The 20,312-nt window shown below is 44.4% G+C and overlaps 1 protein-coding gene across 1 annotated transcript in view; it reads left to right on the forward strand.

The window, feature by feature from the left end:
• The window catches only part of filip1l (filamin A interacting protein 1-like), a 56,720-nt gene that overhangs the window by 32,788 nt on the left and 3,620 nt on the right, over positions 1-20,312 (forward strand). The window contains exon 5 of the mRNA XM_047576364.1: positions 16,647-19,482. Coding sequence (XP_047432320.1) covers positions 16,647-19,482 — 2,836 coding nt within the window. The remainder of the gene's footprint in view (positions 1-16,646; positions 19,483-20,312) is intronic.

The following is a 20,312-nucleotide window of genomic DNA, read 5'->3' on the forward strand; positions in this document are numbered from 1 at the left end:
CCCTATCCTAGTTCATCCTGAGCTTTGACAAGAAACCCCAGAAACCAGAAATAAGAGCCACGGGTGGGTTTTAAATTCCCTCCCCCCTTGATCTGATGCAAGGTGCTGGAGATGATTGATGAGAGCGTTTTCCTGTAAGGTTATAAGACCGGAGAAAAACTGGCAGTGCTCTGCTTCAGGGTTAGAACTCAAGGGGAAACACCGTCTTCTCAGACACACCTTCTTCCCTCAATAGAAATGGTTGTTTTCATACATATATCAAGGGAATGAATAAAAGTTTTTGTAAAAGAATGTGGAAGCAATGTTCAACAGTTTAATCGTTTACAAGCCCACAAAGAATCTGCAGAAATGTAATTTAAGTCTCAATAAGATGCATGACTTAACAGAGAACCCGGATTCTGCGTTTTTATGGCAGGAGATGAGCTCAGTGCCAAGCTAATTAATACACCAGTACAACCAGCGCGGCGGCTCCTCCGGTTAATCACTCTTCAAACCGCAGAATGTACAACATACGTCTTGGAGCAGCGGTGTCATCACAGCAAAACAAACAAAAGCCACCTTTCTCTGCCCAAAACTCTGAACCGCACTCTTCCTCGAAGTCAATTCCACAGTCTTTTTGATGGGAGCCCAAAACCTCAATTACACTGTGTTATTCCAAGATTAAATTATGCAGTCAATTTAGTTTTACTCCAAGATCTCCTGTCCTGATGTTGTGTTGACCTGGGGAGGAACTGTAGCCTCATTGGGCCGTAAAGGGCTGGCACTCGGCTCCATACCCATGTAACAATGAAGGATAGAGATGTCTGCTGGATAATACTTTGATGGCTCTGAAGGGGGATTTAAGATGGCTTGTGCACTTTGCGATAAAAGATTAGAGCGATGAAATGAGACTTTTGTCAAAGTCCGGGGGCTGATATCTCAGGACAAATGTTTTCGGGCTCCAATGTGAGCGAATTCTCCTGGCAGTGACAAGAGTTTGGGGGGAGCGTGGGCGGGTTGGGAGTATGACTAAAGGGTGGAAAAACAGTTTAAAGGGTCTATCCAGTTTCAGGAGCCTCTCATGACTTGGTGAAGTGGGAGAAAGAGGAAGTATCCATATCGGAAAGGAGACAAATAATGTTGGATATTACTCCTGCAAAGTGAGGCGCGTGACCCGAAAATGTTTTAAGCCCTACACCTTCTCGATAAGACGCCATTCGTTATCGCGGTGGCCTAGAAAAGCACTCGCAGTTTGTCCTCACACAGCAGAGAACATCACCTCATCTCCTCATATCACCTTTAATTTGTTTGAAGGCATCCAACAATTCAAGAAGGGTTCTTGTAAAGTTTAAAGATGCCAAGAAGGAGGTACGGTATCTGCGGTTTGGACAAAAAGCAAACACGGAGAGAATAAATGCTATGCCTGGATCTCTCTAATTTAATGTAAGTATAGCATGAGCTCATTCCTAAGGCTCTCTCTCTCTCGCTCGCTCTCTTTTTTTTTTTTTTCAAACAAAGAAAATTATGAGCTCACATTTCTAGAAGCCATATATTAAAACTAGCTCTAGGCTCTACCCAAAATAACAAAAATCTGATTTACCAGCTATTCTTTCTTCTCTGCTTGACCTTGGCGGACTTTCACAGCGACTGAGCCGCGTCCAAACTTTAATATTACATTCTGAATGGAGGACTTTCTGTCGTGCTTGAAGGGGTAAAATTAAATGCATTTTTAGCATCGAGTTAAAAACTAATTCGGTGTTTGTTTTGAGCGCAAACCTATTGCCCTGAAAGGGTTCGCTCTCCCTTTTCCTCCTCGTGTTCAATTAAGCCAGGCGCTTGGGTCGCTTTAGGGAGGCCGCAAGTTTAAAAGTAGGCATGAGATGGGAAGGTTCAAAAATTGCTGTTAAGATTCCTTTGGGAAGCTTTTTGTGAGCTTAAGGGGAGCTGCTGAGTGGCCAGATGTTACACAGAACCATCTGGGAGGTTGTCCTTGGATGTAGTTTGGAAAGGGCATATGTTATCTATCACTGTCTATGGTCGACCAGTGATTCTGCCCGTCTTTGTAAGAGACATCTGCACCTAAAAGAACCAGTGAATCGACAATGGCTGCAAGTAGTTCCTCTCAGGATCAGCCACAACAAGGATCATCACAACGTTAGACTGGCTTTAGAGAACAGCACATAGCTAACATTAGCAATTTCCCAAGTGTGTATATATGTACTATATGCATCAAGTCAAAACACTGCAGAAAATGATGAAAGCTGTTAACATTATGAGGACTGCGCTGAACATAAAGATCCACTCAACTCCGCCACCAGATGTTCTCACATTTTTTGAATATCTCGTAAAACCTCCTCAGGCTCGGCTCCATGCCAGGGCTAATTGCACTTAAAGAAACTAGAATCACCATCAATACTTATCATCGCTCCATGTCAGTGGACAAAAAGCTAAGCCTTGTAACCCTCGCTGCTAAAATGCCTCCCTGGAATCCCTCCAGATGTGGGCCATCTGTTGTGTTCAGTCACTGAGGTGAGACAAGTCGTGTCTGTCCAGACGGTGACATCACCCTGAGCAGAGACGGTTAAAAATCCAGCGTTCAGGCTCTTCATTAATAACGCTGCTGATCCGAGCCTCTCAGGACGCCCCTCGGCGCGCACTAAGGCATCCCAACGGTGCACTTCATCAACATTATAAGTGTTTTCTGCCACGAGGAGCCTAATGCTGCTGAGAGACCCAACGCACCATGGCTGTACTGTACCACAGCACACTCTGACAAACCCCTCTCTCCTCTAATTCCTAAGAGGTTTTGAATTTTATGGACAGGCAGGGCATGCAGTTCTGCAAAAAAAAATGTTGAAAAAATCTGAAAGTAACTTGGAGAAGTTTCCTAATGGTGTTCAACACCACCTGAAACCAAAATGCTTGGAGAAGCTATACAAACGTATCCTTCCAGTACCAGCTGGTACAGGAGATTGCTGCCAAATAAAATTTCCTTGTGACTTGTGTGCAATGACCATTAAAGTTCTTCTTCTTCATTTACCCCAAACCTACCCGGGACTTGTGCTACACAGCGTGGGAATGAAGACCACGGCAACATCTTTTCTCTCTTTCTATGTTGTGCAGATTTCAGTAAAATACCACATCAATATTTTCCCTTATGTAGGTTATAGTCAAGTATTTGCTTAGGACCAATGTAGTGGAACTAGAAATCCATCTAAATCTCATAGTTTTCAGAGCAAATCCCATTTGGATTTCAATTAATCTAGAATATTCTGAATCTTCCAACTCATACTTTTACAACAAAGACTATTTACAGCAGTCATTAAATATGTACAAATGCACTGTTACATGGCTGCATAAAATCTTAATAAATGCAAAGCAACTTTATTTTAGTGTAATTAAATTAAAAGAAATTGTTTAGAAAGATAGAAAGTAGCTCACTTGATTCCAAAAGGGATTACGTCCAGCTGTGTGCACCAGTAAGCAACTAAATTAAATAAAACGCATTCCCCCCCCGTGACATTATCATTAGTCTAGTCTCTAAAAGATGACGCACTGACACTCGAGACAACAGATACAGATGTGGGGACGACGTACAACGATCCATGAGGTACCGGAGCGATGATGTGGCCACCTCGGTTTGTTTCTCATCACTTTAACTCAGAGACAATCTGAGGCACGTTGCCAAGTAATTGGGATAATGAAAGCCCAAACAGGAAGTGAGCAGACAATAGAGAGAGGAGCCCAAACCGCCGCCCAGAAAGGGTCTCATCCCCTCTGATCACTCTGGGAGGGGAGTGACATCACCTTAGCGCAACCACGCAAACACTCGCTCTGCTGTAGCACCACTAAAGTGAATTCCAGCATCACACCCCACGACCCCAATGATTATCATTTACATTCCTCGTGAACACAAAGGGCTGAGTAGCGAGTGGGAGGGTTCCAGAGCGAGCATGCAGCTGGCTGGGGTGGAAATGCCGAGAGGACGACGGGAGGGCGAGATGAGAGGGAAGAAGGGAGGATGGAGAGGACGACAAGAAAGGGAAGAGAGGGTGCAAGACAAACTGCAGGTCTCCAGCTAAACCTCCGTCTGCCCATGTTGAAAAAGGAAGGACACGAACCAGAAGCGTTTCTAATAAATAATCCACCCATGTCTTTATTTGTTGTAACCCGATAACGTCTCCCAAGTCCATGTAACAGATGACCTGTCATTAATTTCTACTCACTCTAATCCCCTCACATGCGAGCCATTACTTCTGAAGAACGATGCGTGTCATGTGAGGTCTTGCTCCTTTTTCGGAAGCGAGCTGAGCCAGGGCCTTTATGAGAGGCTTCTGGTGAATGACGGACGAGGACATCTGTAGGAGTCAGGGGTGTGTCGTCCTCGGGGAGACAGAAAGGGCAGATGGACTCAAACGGATCGTGAGAGGAGGATAGTAGGTAGGAAACAGGAGAAAGAGGAAGCTGACTTTCACTTTACAGACGATATAGAAGATCTACTTCCTTAGAAACACTACAAAGGCAGGCTACATTCCTTGTTGGATTACAAGAGGGACGTCAACGTGGAGATGTTTCTGTTCGGATTTGAGACTTATCTCACACTCTATGCAAGAATGCATTTTAAGCAAAGCTAGTGGGAAACCAATGCTCAATGTACGGTCAAATTCCTTCTCAACACAAGAAGAATCACTGTTATGTGAAAAGTTAAAAGCTAAAAGAAGAACTCCTCTGGGCCTCATAAGGCTCCACACACACTCCGGCACAAAGAGGTGGGCCGACTACCTCACACCCTGACGCGTACATTCCTTGCTTGCCCAACTTGTTGTGTTGCATCTCCAAACAGTCCTGTTTGTGCGCTTCGCAGAGGTCTTCGCTATTCCCCTGCCACATTAATGCATCTGTGCAGGGACGACCAGATTAGGAAACTCATTTCCTGTGTTTAAAGATGCTGGACGGTGTTTGTAAGTCAGTGAGTGAGTGTCTACGTAGGAGTTTGTTACGCAGACCTAATGACAGACTTCAGAATTTCCACCGTTGCCTCCGCTGTGGGCCTCATACTCGCACAGCTCGGAGAAATTAATTGGAATGGAATGACCTTCAAATAGCAGCTTCGTCACACGCCGAGATGTACACTCCCTCGAAAACACGGTCTCAGCACTGAAAGCTTTAAGTGCTGTTATCTCATACTGTGTAAATACAACCTTTGTTGTGGTGTGGGCTCAGGAGCTGATAAGGATAGAGGTAAGGCCGGGATGTGGACGGTGCCCCTGGGAAGGCAAACATTAAGAGATTACCCAGGTAGTGGTTGCACTGTTAGTCAAGTGGCAGCTTCCTCCCACTTATTCATTTGTGAAAAACACACATGGAAGCTGAATTGCACAGGCGGTAAACACTCGACGCTTCGCGTCTTTGACGGGGCGCGCTCGGCCTCCTTGAAATCTGATTAGAGAGCGGCTCTCGCGCGCCTCTGCGGACTATGTGAGATCAATGCTAATCCACTGGGAAACCATCAAAGGGTGTCTGGAGGCAGATCCACCCTGCTCATCTGACAGCTGGACAGATTAGAGTGTGCACGTGTGCGTCTCTTCCCTTCTTCTTGTGGGTATAATGCTATGTCACAAGATCCACGCTGCATTGTTGAGCTGGTGTCATTGTTAAGAGTTAGGTGTGAAGCACAATGGACTACCATTGCAAGCCGTACACCGAGAGGAAACGGTTATACGTCTACATGAAACATACACAGATTTGTGTAAGGCTAATCCTTAACTGGTATTTTTCCTCTTAAAATAGGCCCACCGCATAAACTCCACCTCCCAACCTGACGAGCAGCCTCTGCAGCTCCTGATCCGTTATGTAAAACCAGCTGGTACCAAGCTCTTGCCACTCTGCACATGTAATAGCTGGTTGTGGATGTGCAGCCCCCGGGGGGCTTTTCGAATCCACCCCGTCTGTGCAAACAACATCCTCCTTAAGTGTTTGCGATTTACATCAAAGTCCATAATGTGCGAGGGGTAATGATTATCAGCTGCGCCAATCGAGGGCAGCAGTCGCACGTCTGCCAGGGCGACTGTGCTCGAACACACCCCGCTTTTTAAATTCTTACTGCAAGCGCGAGCCTTTGTTTGGCAATGGCTGTTGTTAGTCTGTAAATTACAGGCCTTCAACCTGAAGCTGCGTGATTGATTCCTGCCCATAATCTTATATCACTTCGTGGTGGGATGACGTGATTTCTTGATTACACGGAGGGAACGGTTTGTTCCTATCGCCGGGGCTGGGAAGGAAAAACAAAAGGGTACTTGTTGAGGAGGTAAGAAAAATGGCCGCGTTGCGCCTTCGCCACCTCCGAGTAGTTTGTCAAAGTTATTGGGCTAATATAAAGTGAAGAGGGGAGGGGGGGGGGGGGGAGAAGAGGAGAAGGTGTTGAGGTTGCATGAGAAGGTGAAAGCCTCCTTATGTAACATGGAGACGGGTAGAAACACGTCACTGAGAATGAAACTCTTTGGCAAAATGCGGCAGTTTGCACATTACTGCAAAGAGACAGATGATGGATGAAGTTTTATTGGTTTAAACCTCCGCGGGAAAAAAAGCAGAAACTTTCTTCTCAACAAAAATCCAATAAACAGATTTTGAAGAAGGAAATAAGAGGTGGTAGGTCAAGGTTAAGAAACATTACATGAAGCACCACAAACGTCTCAGCCTGCGTTAAAGATACTAGAATGAAAAAGTGATGAAGTCGTGGCGATAGCACAAAAAGAACAGAGCAGATGCAGGTTTAATAAGCGATTGCAAATTATTTGGACTCCGCAACATGTCAACACAACAAGAAACGGAAGGTCTCGAGCCAGGGAGAGGCCGTAAAACCCGATTTTAGCCATAAAAGGCCAGCGAAACGTCCACATGGGATTTCTTAGCCTGGCGATCGAAATCATGTTGCATTTTATGGTGGAGTCTACGCTGAGGCCAGAAAAAAAAACAACAATAATAACAGAGGGAGTGCACAAAGATGGAGAAAGACTGTGGAGGAGAAGAAAAGCAAAATAAATAAAGAGGAACATGGAGGCAAAGCGTGGATAGAGAGAGATAATTCCAGTGAGAGGGGAAGAGGGAGGAGGAGGGAGCATATGGGTTTGATTACAAGCCGATGATGTCATGTATGTATGTCAGGTAATCAGCCCCTGGGCTGTGTGTATCGCACACGAACGTGTGTGTGTGTCAGACTGGGCCGAGCGCGCGGGGCAAGACCAGGCCTCGTCCGCAGCGGCTGCAGAGAAGCGGTTAGTCTGCCGAGCACCAGGAATAACACAAAAATCAGCGGAGAGGGTGACTGTGTGTCTTCGTCTGCGTCTGGCTGGGCCGGACGCAGACAGCTGATCAGAGCACGAACTCGCACAAAAAAAAAAAAAAGGCAGACAGGTAAAAACTGCACGCTGCAACATCTTTTCCACCGCGCACTCACATGGACTTAATGTGCCCACTGAGCAGCTGTGCACATGTTTGGTTGCAGAACGCTTAATGAATAAATCAAGGATATCAGGCTCACATGAGATCAACAGCGGAGCCAAGTGTTTGAAGGCTAATAAAAACATGTAGCAACAAGATGAAATGCAATCCGGCAAGTCCACTTTGAATTAATAAGTAAAGTTTCTGGGAAAAGTTCGACATAATTTACGAAAAATGACAAAGAAAATGTTAAATAACTCTGGATCCAGCATAGGATGGAAGGAGTTCGTTTAAAGCTTAAATTGCTTTGGCTTTTCCTAAACGTTCTAACTGGTTTTTCTCTCTAAAATCTGGTGTTTATGTTCGTGTAGAAGGAAACACGATTTCCACTCTGAAAAGCTCCCAAAATAGGCTTTTATTTGTCACCTCTTCCCTAACAACAGTAAACAGTAAAAATTGCGCCACTCACACCACCGCGATCATGTGCTACAGTGTGACTGAGCTTGCGTTTTGTCATCTCTTTACCAGAAGTTCTCGCTCTAAGAACATGTTGAAATGCAGGAAGGCCGTTGTGCCATTCAGGATTTAACAAGCACCTCCACAAAACAGCACACGTTACTCATCCAAACCAAATCCCAAACCTCCACATTCTTCTCCCGGCGCTGTCCTTCCATAGGGGTTACATAACACATCTTCATCACCCCCACTATTTGTCATTTGGCAGAGGCTTGTCACAGCAAACATGTTTGTGCGGCCTGCTTTTTGCGTTTGATCCGCAACATCTGTTTCAAGTGTACAGTACTCAGGGCGCAGAATATGTCCAGGTCCAGAAATAGAATCTAAATTTGGATGACCGAATTGTTTGTTCCGAGTACAAACTGTTTGTTGCAGGGAAATGGGAATGAGTACAAACCTATAATACATCATCGTTTAAAGCCAGAGCTCGTGGACAGTTGTTGGAATCGGCAGATTGGGAAATATTTTCAGTTGTTTGAAATCAATCCTGCGGTGCTCATTTCTCATGGCCTTGTGGCAAAGTATTTAAATTCTACTTTAAAGGGTTCTAGAGAGTGTTTTGGGAAAAAAGCCTCTTCAAGTGGACACAGGAATTTCTTTGAGGAGTGAGAGACAGATTTGTGACTTTAGTCTCAGCGGAGAGCTCAACCATGTCACTCTAATTACGTTCCTGAGTCCACCAGCCTCCAATCCAGTGGCCTTAAGCTGTCAACAACACAAGTGACAAGCCACATATCCAAGAATCTGTTCGCCCCAAAAACAGTCTCATTCATTGTCCTCCCACAACCATCTTCTCCAGTCGGGTGAAAACTATCTTTTACACGGATTGTCGGACCACATGTTTTGACTTGTTCCTCCATGTATGAAGCATAGACTGTATATAAATATGGACATGGCATCCCCACTCCCTTGCGTTAGCCAAACTGACGCTAGTATCCCTGAGATACAGGCGGCATCATCTTGTGAGTTCGGAGCCACAGTCTGCGCTGTACGGTCTGAGGGTGGAGCTCCGTGAGGCCATGTTATCTAAGCCCCGCCCACACTTCCTCCAGACTGACTCGCGTTTTTGTTTAATTAATTCTGCGCTCTGCTCTACCTCTACCAGTCACAAATAAATGTCGGATTACACATAGCGCTCATTTATTTATTTATTCCTCTCACGATCCTGTGGGGCGCCTCACGGAGCAGTTCGAGTGGCAACTGGTAGTAATCATGATGTCACATCCCGTTTCTACAGTGTCAAATAACTAAAACGGAACTTAGCAGGAAATTTTATACTCAAGTATTATTACCAGCATTATATTAAGTACCTGAAATAACCGAAACCATCCTTGAAAAATGCTATTTAATGTGAACTTAAGGGGGGTGGAGCTTACGACCTATACTGCAACCAGTCACCAGGGGGAGCTCTACTAGCTTTGGCTCGTCTTTGAGGAGCCGTTACCTTGTCTGACAGTCAGACTTGCTATATCAGATGTGTGTGTATTAAATGATGCCTCATTTCTGATGCCACTGTGGCAAAATCTTAAAGATTTTAGAGTGGCCCAAAAAAAGAAGTCCCCTCTAGCAGTCCAGTTGTCACAAATTCAAGAAGACACAAAATTTATTTATTTATTTTTTGAAGAGCTTCAGTCTTACCATCAGTGTATAATAATACTCCTGTAGCCTTTAGCTGTCAACAACACAAGTGACGATCCCCATACGACGTAAAAACACAAATCTATCTTATCCCTGTTTCCCCTAATAAATAACGAGTTCAAGATTATATTCCTCATTAAAAAAAAAAAAAATGCTATCTTTGGCTTCTATGAGCATATCAGCACTGGCTATCCACACACTTCTTCATCCAGCCTCATTCATTGACCTCCAACTTACACAAGTGATTGCGCCACATGCTTTTGATTTGCTTATTTTCTTCTTCTCTCTTGTCTACCCCATGTGCGAACCAACCTGTTTTTATTCGAGAACACACCAAATTAAATTTGGCCTGCAGCGCTGGCCAAGGGTTTATTGGTGAAGATGGTTCCTCGCTGACTCAGTTGAATTCAATTTGATCTCAAGAAGCTTTACATAATCCAGAGCCTGACATGTGAACATACAAGGCTTGTTTCCTTTCATCATTGTTAGGCTGATGAGCCATTAATCATGGTACGAAATAGACGGGCAGGGGCTTGTAATAGTGCTGAAGTGTTCAGCTGACAGGAGAGGTCATGAAGTCAGTTTGGATGACGAATACTACATATTTAACCCGTGTCGCTGTATCCATCAAGAGAGTATGGCACGGTTATATTTTTACATAAAAGTCTCACCCCAGTGTTGCTTTAAATTAACCCTGCAAATCTCTGTTTCCCCTCAGCTCTGTTGGCAAGGCTCGTAACATTTAGCAAGGGTGACCTCAGCCATTGTAAAGCCATGACATATTTTATTTCGTGGGCAGGAGACAGGAAGACTCTTGCCCTTGTTATTCCCTCACACTGCTGGAATCACTTATAACTCAACGAATTTCGCCTGAAGCATGTACCGACACATTCAGCTTTCGACGCGCTGCTATGTACAACGCAGCTAATTTGCCGTCTCACTGAATGACACGCGTTGTCACCTCACACCAAATAAGTTCTCGCGCCATGTTTATCAGGAAGCACTTTGCCCATGTGCTTGTGCGCCACGCAGTCACCGGTCCTATTGTCCACATGAACAGGGTGCATTTTTCTCCGAACAATACAGACACTGACAGCTCAGCAATAAACTCTCCGCTCAAACGACAATAGGTCACGCGTGGCGTTCATGCTTTTCAAATATGGATATCGCCACCGGCTATACACCGGAGATCTATGAGCAATCTGATAATGGAAATAAAGACTGCCCCATTGTGACACGAACAATGCGCCGCTGATAAAGAGAAACGCGTGCAGGGTTAAGCCATGGTTCCACTTGGTGCATGGCGATCCATTTGTTGTTTGTCGAACCATTACTTTAAAAGCCACTTGCGCACTCACAGGTAAGATTTAAAGAAACAGGCCTCGCTACTTAAAGCAGCCTGGAGTGTAGAAAGGGTAAATACCTAGCCTGGCTGTGTCCAAAACAAGATTTACTGTATAGATTCAGCAAGTAAGATTAGACGTGTTAATGAAGGAGGTTTAGGTCATCTTTCTTTTCTGGTATTCCTTGGCGTCATTTCAAGAATTTCTTCTTGCTACAGAACTTGGCCAAAAACAGAAGAGGCAGAGCATGTGCATCAACCCTGTGCATCGTACACAAACATTCCTTTTTAAGTATCGTAGCGGTGAAGCAACAGTGTATATGGCCCCAGCCACCCATCAAGGGTCAAGATCTGATGCAGCACCGTCACAAACCTGTAGTCCGCCATTGATGTCGTTGTTATGAGACGTCAGAGGTTAGAGGGTCAAGGGTTGGGGCGATGACATTCGTATCAGGCACGTGGAGTCGGGAGTGGTTTCATTAACCGAAAAATACGGATCGGTCAGGACGGTCGGCCTAAACGCGCAAGACTTATGAAGTTTCACCCAAAAACCATATTGGTGTAAACGTGGCCTTAGAGGGACTGGTAGGCAGATGGTTTCTAGCTTCAGGCAGTCGGGACAGCTGTTTCCCTCCTTAGTTTCCAGTCTTGAGGCGTCCTATGGAAGGCGTTTATCCGTCATTTAAGAAAAACTGTCACGTTTAGAAACCTTACACGCTGTTTTATTGTTACAGCCATTGCTAAAATGGTGAGGATGAATATGTGGACAAAAATTATCTAATTTGGTCGAGACGCCAAAGTTAGGATTATGATTAACCTTGATTTTGATAGAAGCAAACAAAAAAAAAGAAGCTAAAAACAGTTTAAAAAAAATAAAAAAATGTGGCTCGCCTATTAATAGACTATAATATGATCCATTCTACATGACACTGATACTTCTGTACTTGTTTGATAAGGATCGGACTGACATATTTGCTGAAAGAACAGGTGTTTTCTAGGTAACTCAATCTCCCATTGTGTGCACAAACAGAATCTGCTTAGCGAGAAGCCGCAATGTTTTTTTTTTTTTTTGTTTTTTTTCCCCCATCACCCTAACAGGTCTGGAATCAAATCCGTTTTTCTCAGCGGTGCCGGCATTCCTCCGTGAGATTAAACATTCACCGATACTAGCCTTGATTTTATTCAGCAACAGTATCGCTAACAAATGGTTTGGCGAAACTGTCAAAACGTCTCGGACCCGGGATGCGAACACTTCACATGTGACAGAAATGTATTACATGCCCTGGCTTGTTTTTCCAACGCTGGTCTCGATTACAAATTCTCATCCAAGTTTTGCTTATTAACTCCGCAAACTGATTATTTTCCCCTTCGCTCCTTTGCCGAACAAATGACTTAAGTTGACAGGAGCCGGGAGGAAACGCCGTAACTCGAACTCCCCGTCTCTCTTCGCCTAGTGCCGTGCCTCTGGAGCAGTGACAGGGCAGGCGGATATTTCACACATTACATACGTCAAGAAATACCATTCCCTCGTCTTTTAGTTAAACAGTTACCTCGGCGTGCTCGCTCAATGGCTCAGACATGAGTTACACATACGAGCAAGCACACCCCCTTCTTGCGAGGCTCTGCGAGGCAAAGCTCCTTATAAGGGCATGTTGATGATGTAATGGTCCATAGGCAGGGAGCACATCCCTTATTGTTTGGTCTGACTGCAGGAATGCCCACATTACAGCTACTAAGAGAGCGAGGCACACAGAGAGAGGAAGACTTGAGGGTCTGGTGTTGTACGGCGAGATAATGAGCTTATGGCAGTAAAGCCGGGAAAGCCTTTGGCGCAGGTAGGAGAACAGAACTTTTTTATTTGAGGAGGGGGGAAACTTTTGAAACTTTTGAAATGGTCAGCCTGGAGACAAGCACAAGTTCAGAGACACATCATTTAATGCTTTTTAGTTTCTTAGTGTGTATTTTGACGGGTTTGTTATGTTTGAGGTTGTTCAATGCTGTTCGGGGAAGAGTCACAAGCAGATTATTTAATGCTTTTATTTTTATGAAGCTGCGCAGAAGGTTTTAAATTAAATTTCAGCAACTTACTAAAAAGTGAAAGTAGCAGCTATCGTGACAGGATGGGGAAACTCTGATCTGCAAACACGGACAAAGATTTGAGCTGTTTCCACTGGGATGAAGCTAAAACCTAAAATTAGTTTGAAGTGACACAAACATAGATATAATACCTTGGTTAAAGTGTACAGTGTAAGTAATTTTATCTCCTGTGATGTGAAGCAAGTTTTTAATATAGATGAACTGAGTTGTTTTGTTCCTTTTGGTTGTAGTGATCAATATTTCACATTAACAGCTGTGAAACTAGTAGAACTTTAATAAATTAGCAACTGTAAGCTTTAAGGAAGACTTTTCCATAATAAGAATTCAACATTTTGCAAATGTAACTTAATTTATGTTTGAGCTAAAGCTTAAGTAGTTTCAGAGAGGCTGGTCTAGTTTTTTTTTTTTTTTGGTAACATCTCTATTACGCACATTAGCGCTGCTAGGAAGTTAATAAATATCAGAGCTCCATATTTCACACGTTTTGATTGCACTCTGGGGGCATATCACTTAGCTTTAAATACAGCTCAGGCACCGCTTCAATCAGCGTCCTCCCTTCGAACTCTTCCACACACGAGGCCACCGTCCACACGTTAAGGGGAGATGAACTCACAGGATATATTGGTCTCTGCATACATGATCTAATCACTTGCGGTGAGGAAATGGCACAGCGGCCCTGACATATGGAATGCGTAACGCAGCTTTCAAGCGGCGGGTGAGCAACACTTTCCAACTTCAGGAGTCGCTTAAACAGAGGGAAGCCCTTGGTAGAGCTGTAATGTTCGACTTTTTTTTTTGTTTTTTTTTATGTTGGCTCACAATTGAGGGAAAGCCAGAAAAATACGTTTGGAAAAAAGACAGAAACAGTCTGTTAAAGTTAAGATGTCCATCTTAGGGCCCTGACCCACCAAATCACTCCGTGCGGACCGTTTTTCCATGACACATTAACGACCCACAGCGGTGGTCACGCGTCCGTTTTGAGGGGAAACCGGAGTGAAACCGGTGAAGGTTGCAAAAGTTGTGCAGGCTGCGGCGTGTGTGGTAAAGGTAACTTGTAATATTGATACTCGTGAAACTTTATGTGCACCGCTTCACAATTTATTCCTCTAAAATAAAGGGGATAAAAAGCTGCGCTTTCTGACAACGCTGAAATAAAAGAGGCTGGGGTTGCGCACAGATGCTATACAGATCAGCTGTGTTATTTATGCATCCCCTGGAAGCACATGGCATCGGCTTCAACTGACTTGTATCGGATGGCGAAAGCTGGTCAGTTGAGCTACTGCCACTCGTGAAAGTGCGGTTAGTCTCCATCATTAGTCGAGGGTCGGCAGCAGGATAGTGTTTCTTAATGTCTGTTGTCGCCCCGTCTATATAACATGCCTGCTCTGAATTATATCCAGCAACGCAAATGGTCTCAGATGTGTCTCGGCTGGCCGGTTACACCATAACTACAGTATCTACAGTACGTGTGCGTCCTTAATGAGTCCAGCGACAAATGATCTGGAGCAAAGTTTTCTCCTGCAGCACAGAGGAGGAATATATTCCCACTGAGGGCTAGAAGTGATTTCAGTGGTTTCCTCTCGCAGGATTTGCTTTTATTAATGCAAAGTGTCCTTGCTTGCACGCACTCTGTGTGATTGATGTCTGGTTCAGGACTTTAAAAATAAGCGATATCAGAGTTTCCAGCCCTACTAGGGACCAAAGTACATTTCTCTTTCTATTTTAGCTGATGACGTACACTAGAAAAACAGCAGGGACCGAGATAAGAGATCGAGTAAACAGTGATTACAGGCGACAAGCGAGCTCGCCGGAGTGATGTCGGCCTGCTGTAAAGCAGTTTCGCTAAGCAACGTGTTGTTTCTGCGTACACAGAGAGAATGTAATTTTTTTTTTTTTTTTTGAGGGGGAATGTTAAACACACTTCCTTTCATGGAGGCATTTCATTTTTTAACAACGTTGGCAGTATCTAGGAAGAAGAATCTGACCACCTAGAATAATCTGAGAGCCTAAAATTAAAAAGGGGAATTTTTTTTTTTTTTTAGGATTGGCTGACAATGCTGTTGAATATGTAAGGAAGTGAAATTAAAAAAAAGTATTAAATAACTCTACAAATACGCAATAGAACAAGTAAATAAACTTCTTCAACCTTAAACTAAACGTTAAATTTGAACTGCTCAATTATACCCAAGTTAAACCGCATTTATTTTATTTGCAGCGTAATTCATAATAAATGAAACACTTTATTTGTAGATCTACTTCAACCACACTAATAATGAATTGCTAATAATATTTTTGCAAATTTTTTTCGGTGTAATTGCAACATATGCGCCCCCACTCAGAAACGGCAGAGACGTGACCCACCCTCCTGCACCACACTTACATCACGGCCCGCAACCTAAGTGTGGAATTAGTGATCCCTGAGAGTGTGTTAGCGTGGGGGGATTTCTGTGTAAACTCTGTGGGACTGTAATTGCTCTGGAGGCATGGGGAATTCCTTTAAATGTATAAGAAAAAACAGTGGGGAGGGTAGGTGGTGGTTTTGGTATATGGGGTGGAGGGTTGGTACTAGAGGAACCCCTTAATTAAAGGATTGTTCCATGCCAGTGGACCATCTGTGTGGAAATGCCTGGCAGCGGCACACACGCAGCAGTCATAACATCCCTTCCCCTGGGCATATATGCTCTATGGCCTGGTGATGCACGCGTCCACCAGACGCCCTGACCCTGGCTACGCACTGCAGCGCACGACTCACCTTGACATCATTTGTACGCTTTGGGTTTACGTTGGGAACACAGCTTTGGGATCAGACTTTGTAATTTGTCTTTTTTTGTGTCAGGAGAAGAGAAATGTTGCTTACGGCTTTGTTTTTCCTGGCGTGAATGTAGATTGAGTGTCCTCCTTATCCATTCTCAAGGAGCGACCCCTTTATTTATACTTTGAGTCTTGTGCAATTTTGTTTCCTCTCATGCAGCCCATGAGCACGGCAACCTCTTGAACACATTGTATCTGAGTCAGAAACGTCCTTGTGTAAGTCACATTATCTGGTGAGATGATTGTTTTAAGAGGTCAGTATTTGGCTTGGTGTCTGTGTTCTCACCTAATTTCACAGAGGTCTTTAACCACGGTGGAAACTTTCAGAAATCCACTGATTGTTAAAGTCCAGGACCAGTATTTACAGAAGTAACTCAGGTTTCCAAACCATATGAGAATTAGCTGGCAACAAGGGAAACAAAAAAAAAAAAAAAAAAACTAACCACAGGTATTTTAGTCTACAAACCTAACGTAATGCTTTTTTTATGATGTGTTAAATTTTCCATGACATAAAACCTTTAGTCCTCCTTAGAATTGCAGGGAAAATAACAGTGTTTATGATGTGTCAGTGCTCTGAGAAGTGGGCCCTATGGGTATTGACAGCAGGGGACTTTCTTAAGCACCTTTCATATGTAATATAAAAAGAGAAGACTGACATTCAAGGTTTCTATACTTGCTGGAAAATCCATGGACAAAATACAAAATATTGTAAAGTATCGCAAATGCGGTGCAACTAACAGAAAATCCAATAGCAACAAAAATGTTTTATCATTTTGAACCAAATTTCTTGAATCTCACATTTCTCTTGTTATTCTCTTTGCAGGTTAAAGCTGTTAATTGATCAGGAAAAGGCCTACCAAGAACGAAAAGACGAAGAGAACAACAAAAAGGTTGCAAGCCTAAAGGAGGAGCTGACGAAACTCAAGTCGTTTGCGTTGATGGTTGTGGATGAACAACAGCGTCTCACAGAGCAACTCAATCAACAAACAGCAAAGGTCCAAGAACTGACTGCCGGTTCATCCCAAGTCCAGGAGGAGCTGAACTCAGCGAATGCTCGTCTGCAGGAAGAGGAGCAAAAGGTCATTCGCTTGGAGGCTGAGCTGCGTGACCAAGCTGGTCGATACCACCAGGAACAAGAGGCCATGACTGCCAAACTGACGAGCGAGGACACCCAAAACAGGCAGCTGCGCCAGAAGCTGTCGGCTCTCAGCAGGCAGCTCGATGAGCTGGAGGAGACCAATAAGACCCTGCGCAGGGCTGAGGAGGAGCTGCAGGAGCTCAGAGACAAAATTAGCCGTGGAGAGTGTGGAAACTCCAGCCTCATGTCTGAGCTTGAAGAGTTACGGAAGCGGGTGCTGGAAATGGAGGGAAAGGATGAAGAGTTGATCAGAATGGAAGACCACTGCAGGGACCTCAACAAGAAACTGGAGAAGGAGGCCAACCAAAGCAGGTGCCTGAAAGCTGAAGTTGACAAGCTGAATCACCGAATTATGGATTTAGAAAAGCTAGAGGATGCTTTTAGCAGGAGCAAACAAGAATGCAGCTCCCTCAAAAGTAACCTGGAAAAGGAGAGGACGGTGTCAAAGGTTGTGACCAGCGAGCTGGAAGTCTTGAAAGTCAGAGTCAGAGAACTGGAGGCTGCGGAGAGCCAACTGGGGAAGACGGAGCTGACGCTGAAGGAAGATCTAACCAAGTTAAAGACTCTGACAGTCATGCTGGTGGATGAGAGGAAGGCGATGGCAGAGAAGCTCAAACAAATGGAGAACAAAGTTCAGAACAGCACTGGCAAACTTCAGGCTGAACAAGACAAAGTAACAACAGTCACAGAGAAGCTAATCGAGGAGAGCAAGAAAGCACTGAGATCCAAGGCTGAACTGGAAGACAAAATGTGCAGCGCTACGAAGGAAAGAGATGATTTGAAGGACAAGCTGAGGAGCGAGGAGGAGAAAAGTAATGATTTGGAGTCTAAGATCAACATGATGAAGAAAAGGCTGCAATCACTCGAGACGATAGAGAGAGAGTACCTGAGAAGCAAAGCTAAAGAGGAGCACATCAAGACACCCATCGCTAACCGCTTCCAACAAGAAGACAACAAAGTCAAGGATTTGACACAGGAAGTTGAACGCCTCCGACGCAAATTAAAGGATATGAAAGTGGCAGAAGGTGATTTATTGAAAACAGAGGAGTTTGAGTCCCTGGAGAAAAGATTCAACAATGAACAGGAAAAAGCTAGAGCCTTGATGGAGGAGCTGGAAATATCGAAAAAAGAGCTCTCAAAGTACCAGCTGGCTGAAAAGAAAGAGTGCAGCCAAGAGCATGTTCTTTACAAACGCCTGAAAGAAGAGGAGGCAAAGTCTAGTCATCTGACCAGAGAGGTTGCAGCTCTGAAAGAGAAAATTCATGAGTACATGGGAACAGAGGAGTCGATCTGCCGCATGAAAACTGACCACTCCACACTGCAGAGGAAACTGACCCAGCAGGAGGTCAGAAATAAGGAGCTGGCCAGAGAAATGGAGACGCTCACTCGAGAGCTTGAAAGATACCGCCGATTCAGCAAAAGTCTGCGCCCAGGAATGAACGGAAGGCGCTTTTCTGACCTGCACGTCTCCACCAAGGAAGTCCAGACAGAGCCACTCGAACTCATGTCTCCCAACTGCAAGACGATGGCGCCACTGGAGCGCGCCGTGGTGAACGGGAAGTTGTACGACGAGAGCGAACCCGAAGACAACGTAAATTACAGCAACGAGCTTCAGCTCACCAAATGCAGCCCCTCGCTCATCAATAGTGTAAATAATCTGAACAACAACCTGAGGAGAGCGAGGGGGCCGCTCCTCAAAAACAAAGACGCCCCCCATCAGCTGAATGGCAAGATGCAACCACGGCAGAATGGCAACCACGTCCAGCCTGGAGACGTCGTTTTGACACACAGTCCTGGGCAGCCTTTGCACATAAAAGTGACCCCTGACCACGGACACAACACGGCAATGCTCGAGATCACCAGTCCGACCACAGAAAATGCCCAGTCGTTCACCAGCACTGCAGTCATACCAACAAGCGGAGGTCCACCCAAACAGAGAATTACCATCATTCAGAACGCATCCATATCTCCAACGGCAAAATCCATTTCCCCGACAACAAAATCAAAAAGTTCCTCTTTGTCCGATGAGCCATGTTCACCTGATAGGGCCCTATCACCTTTCACTATGGCTACGTACTCCAGAGCAATGACCCCAGACTCTTGTGGCTCCGTAACTCCAGACAGAGCCATGTCACCAATACAAATCGTTTCGGTGACAACAGGCACCCCTGACCGCTCCCACTCCACGGAGCCGGTGGAGGTTGTCGGAGGGCACGCCGTCTTCCGCGTGACTCCCGAAAGGCAGAACAGCTGGCAGGTTCAGAGGTCGAACAGCTCGGGGCCAAACGTCATCACCACGGAGGACAACAAGATCCACATTCACTTAGGGAGCCCGTTCATTCAGAGCATCAGCGCCCCGTCACAAGCGCTGACCCCGTGCCTCGCGCCTGGACTCCAGGAGCAAAGGACTCAGGTGCTTGCAAACTGTGGTACACCCGCTGTCAAGGGCAACAGCAAAATCACAAGTAGCATCATGATTAAGCCCACCTCCACCCCAATCCAAAGGCCATCACAAATTACAGTAAGTAATGCTTACGACTGACCTGATAATCCCAAATCCCTCCATCCCATCCTTTGTTACTGAACCTTGTCCATGAGACCCGACACCGTAGTCCCTTACACCCCAATCTATACCCTACTACATGTCTGTTTTAATTCATTTATGTGTTTAAATGGTTGGTTTGCTTGGTTATGTGTGATAAAACTGTTTGCTTGCATGAAGAAAAAAAAAACAAAAAACAAAAAACAAAAAAATTCTTTGAAAGCACTAGAAATTTAGATTTAATCTGACGTAACACCAGGTTTTAACTTATGTGCACTTACTGTATTGTACTCAATGGCACCTTTGCCATGTAGTCAGATTATTCACACTGATGTATCATACCAGTTTTTATACTTCATATTCCACATATTGCATTATGATTAAGTTGTTTGATTTTCTGAGAATTAAAGTGTGCAAAAAGAAAGAAAGATGTGTTTTAGTTTGTCATCCATGCTTGCCAATTTCATTTATTCACTAAATCCAGCATGTTTTGAATGAATGTTGTAATTGAGAGCAACTGAAGGAAAACGTCATCAGGTAGAAATCAGCTGTTTTGATTTGATTTTTCATGCATGCGTTGGAACTTTTTAACATTTAAGATTTCAATCCAGTGTTCAGATTTGAACGTGAAGCCTGTCAACACTTCATTAAATGATACCCAAAATGGAAGAGTTGTCTGAAAACACTTTCTGCTCGTACTCAAATGTGTTTGTTTGCTTTGTAAACTTTGGTTGTCACATTATTACGACATCATTTCAGTTTAACCAGACCATCCTCCACGTTTTCAGATCACTGCATGTACACTGTAA

This window comes from Mugil cephalus, chromosome 23 (assembly GCF_022458985.1).
Source record: "Mugil cephalus isolate CIBA_MC_2020 chromosome 23, CIBA_Mcephalus_1.1, whole genome shotgun sequence".
Taxonomy (NCBI): Eukaryota; Metazoa; Chordata; class Actinopteri; order Mugiliformes; family Mugilidae; genus Mugil; species Mugil cephalus.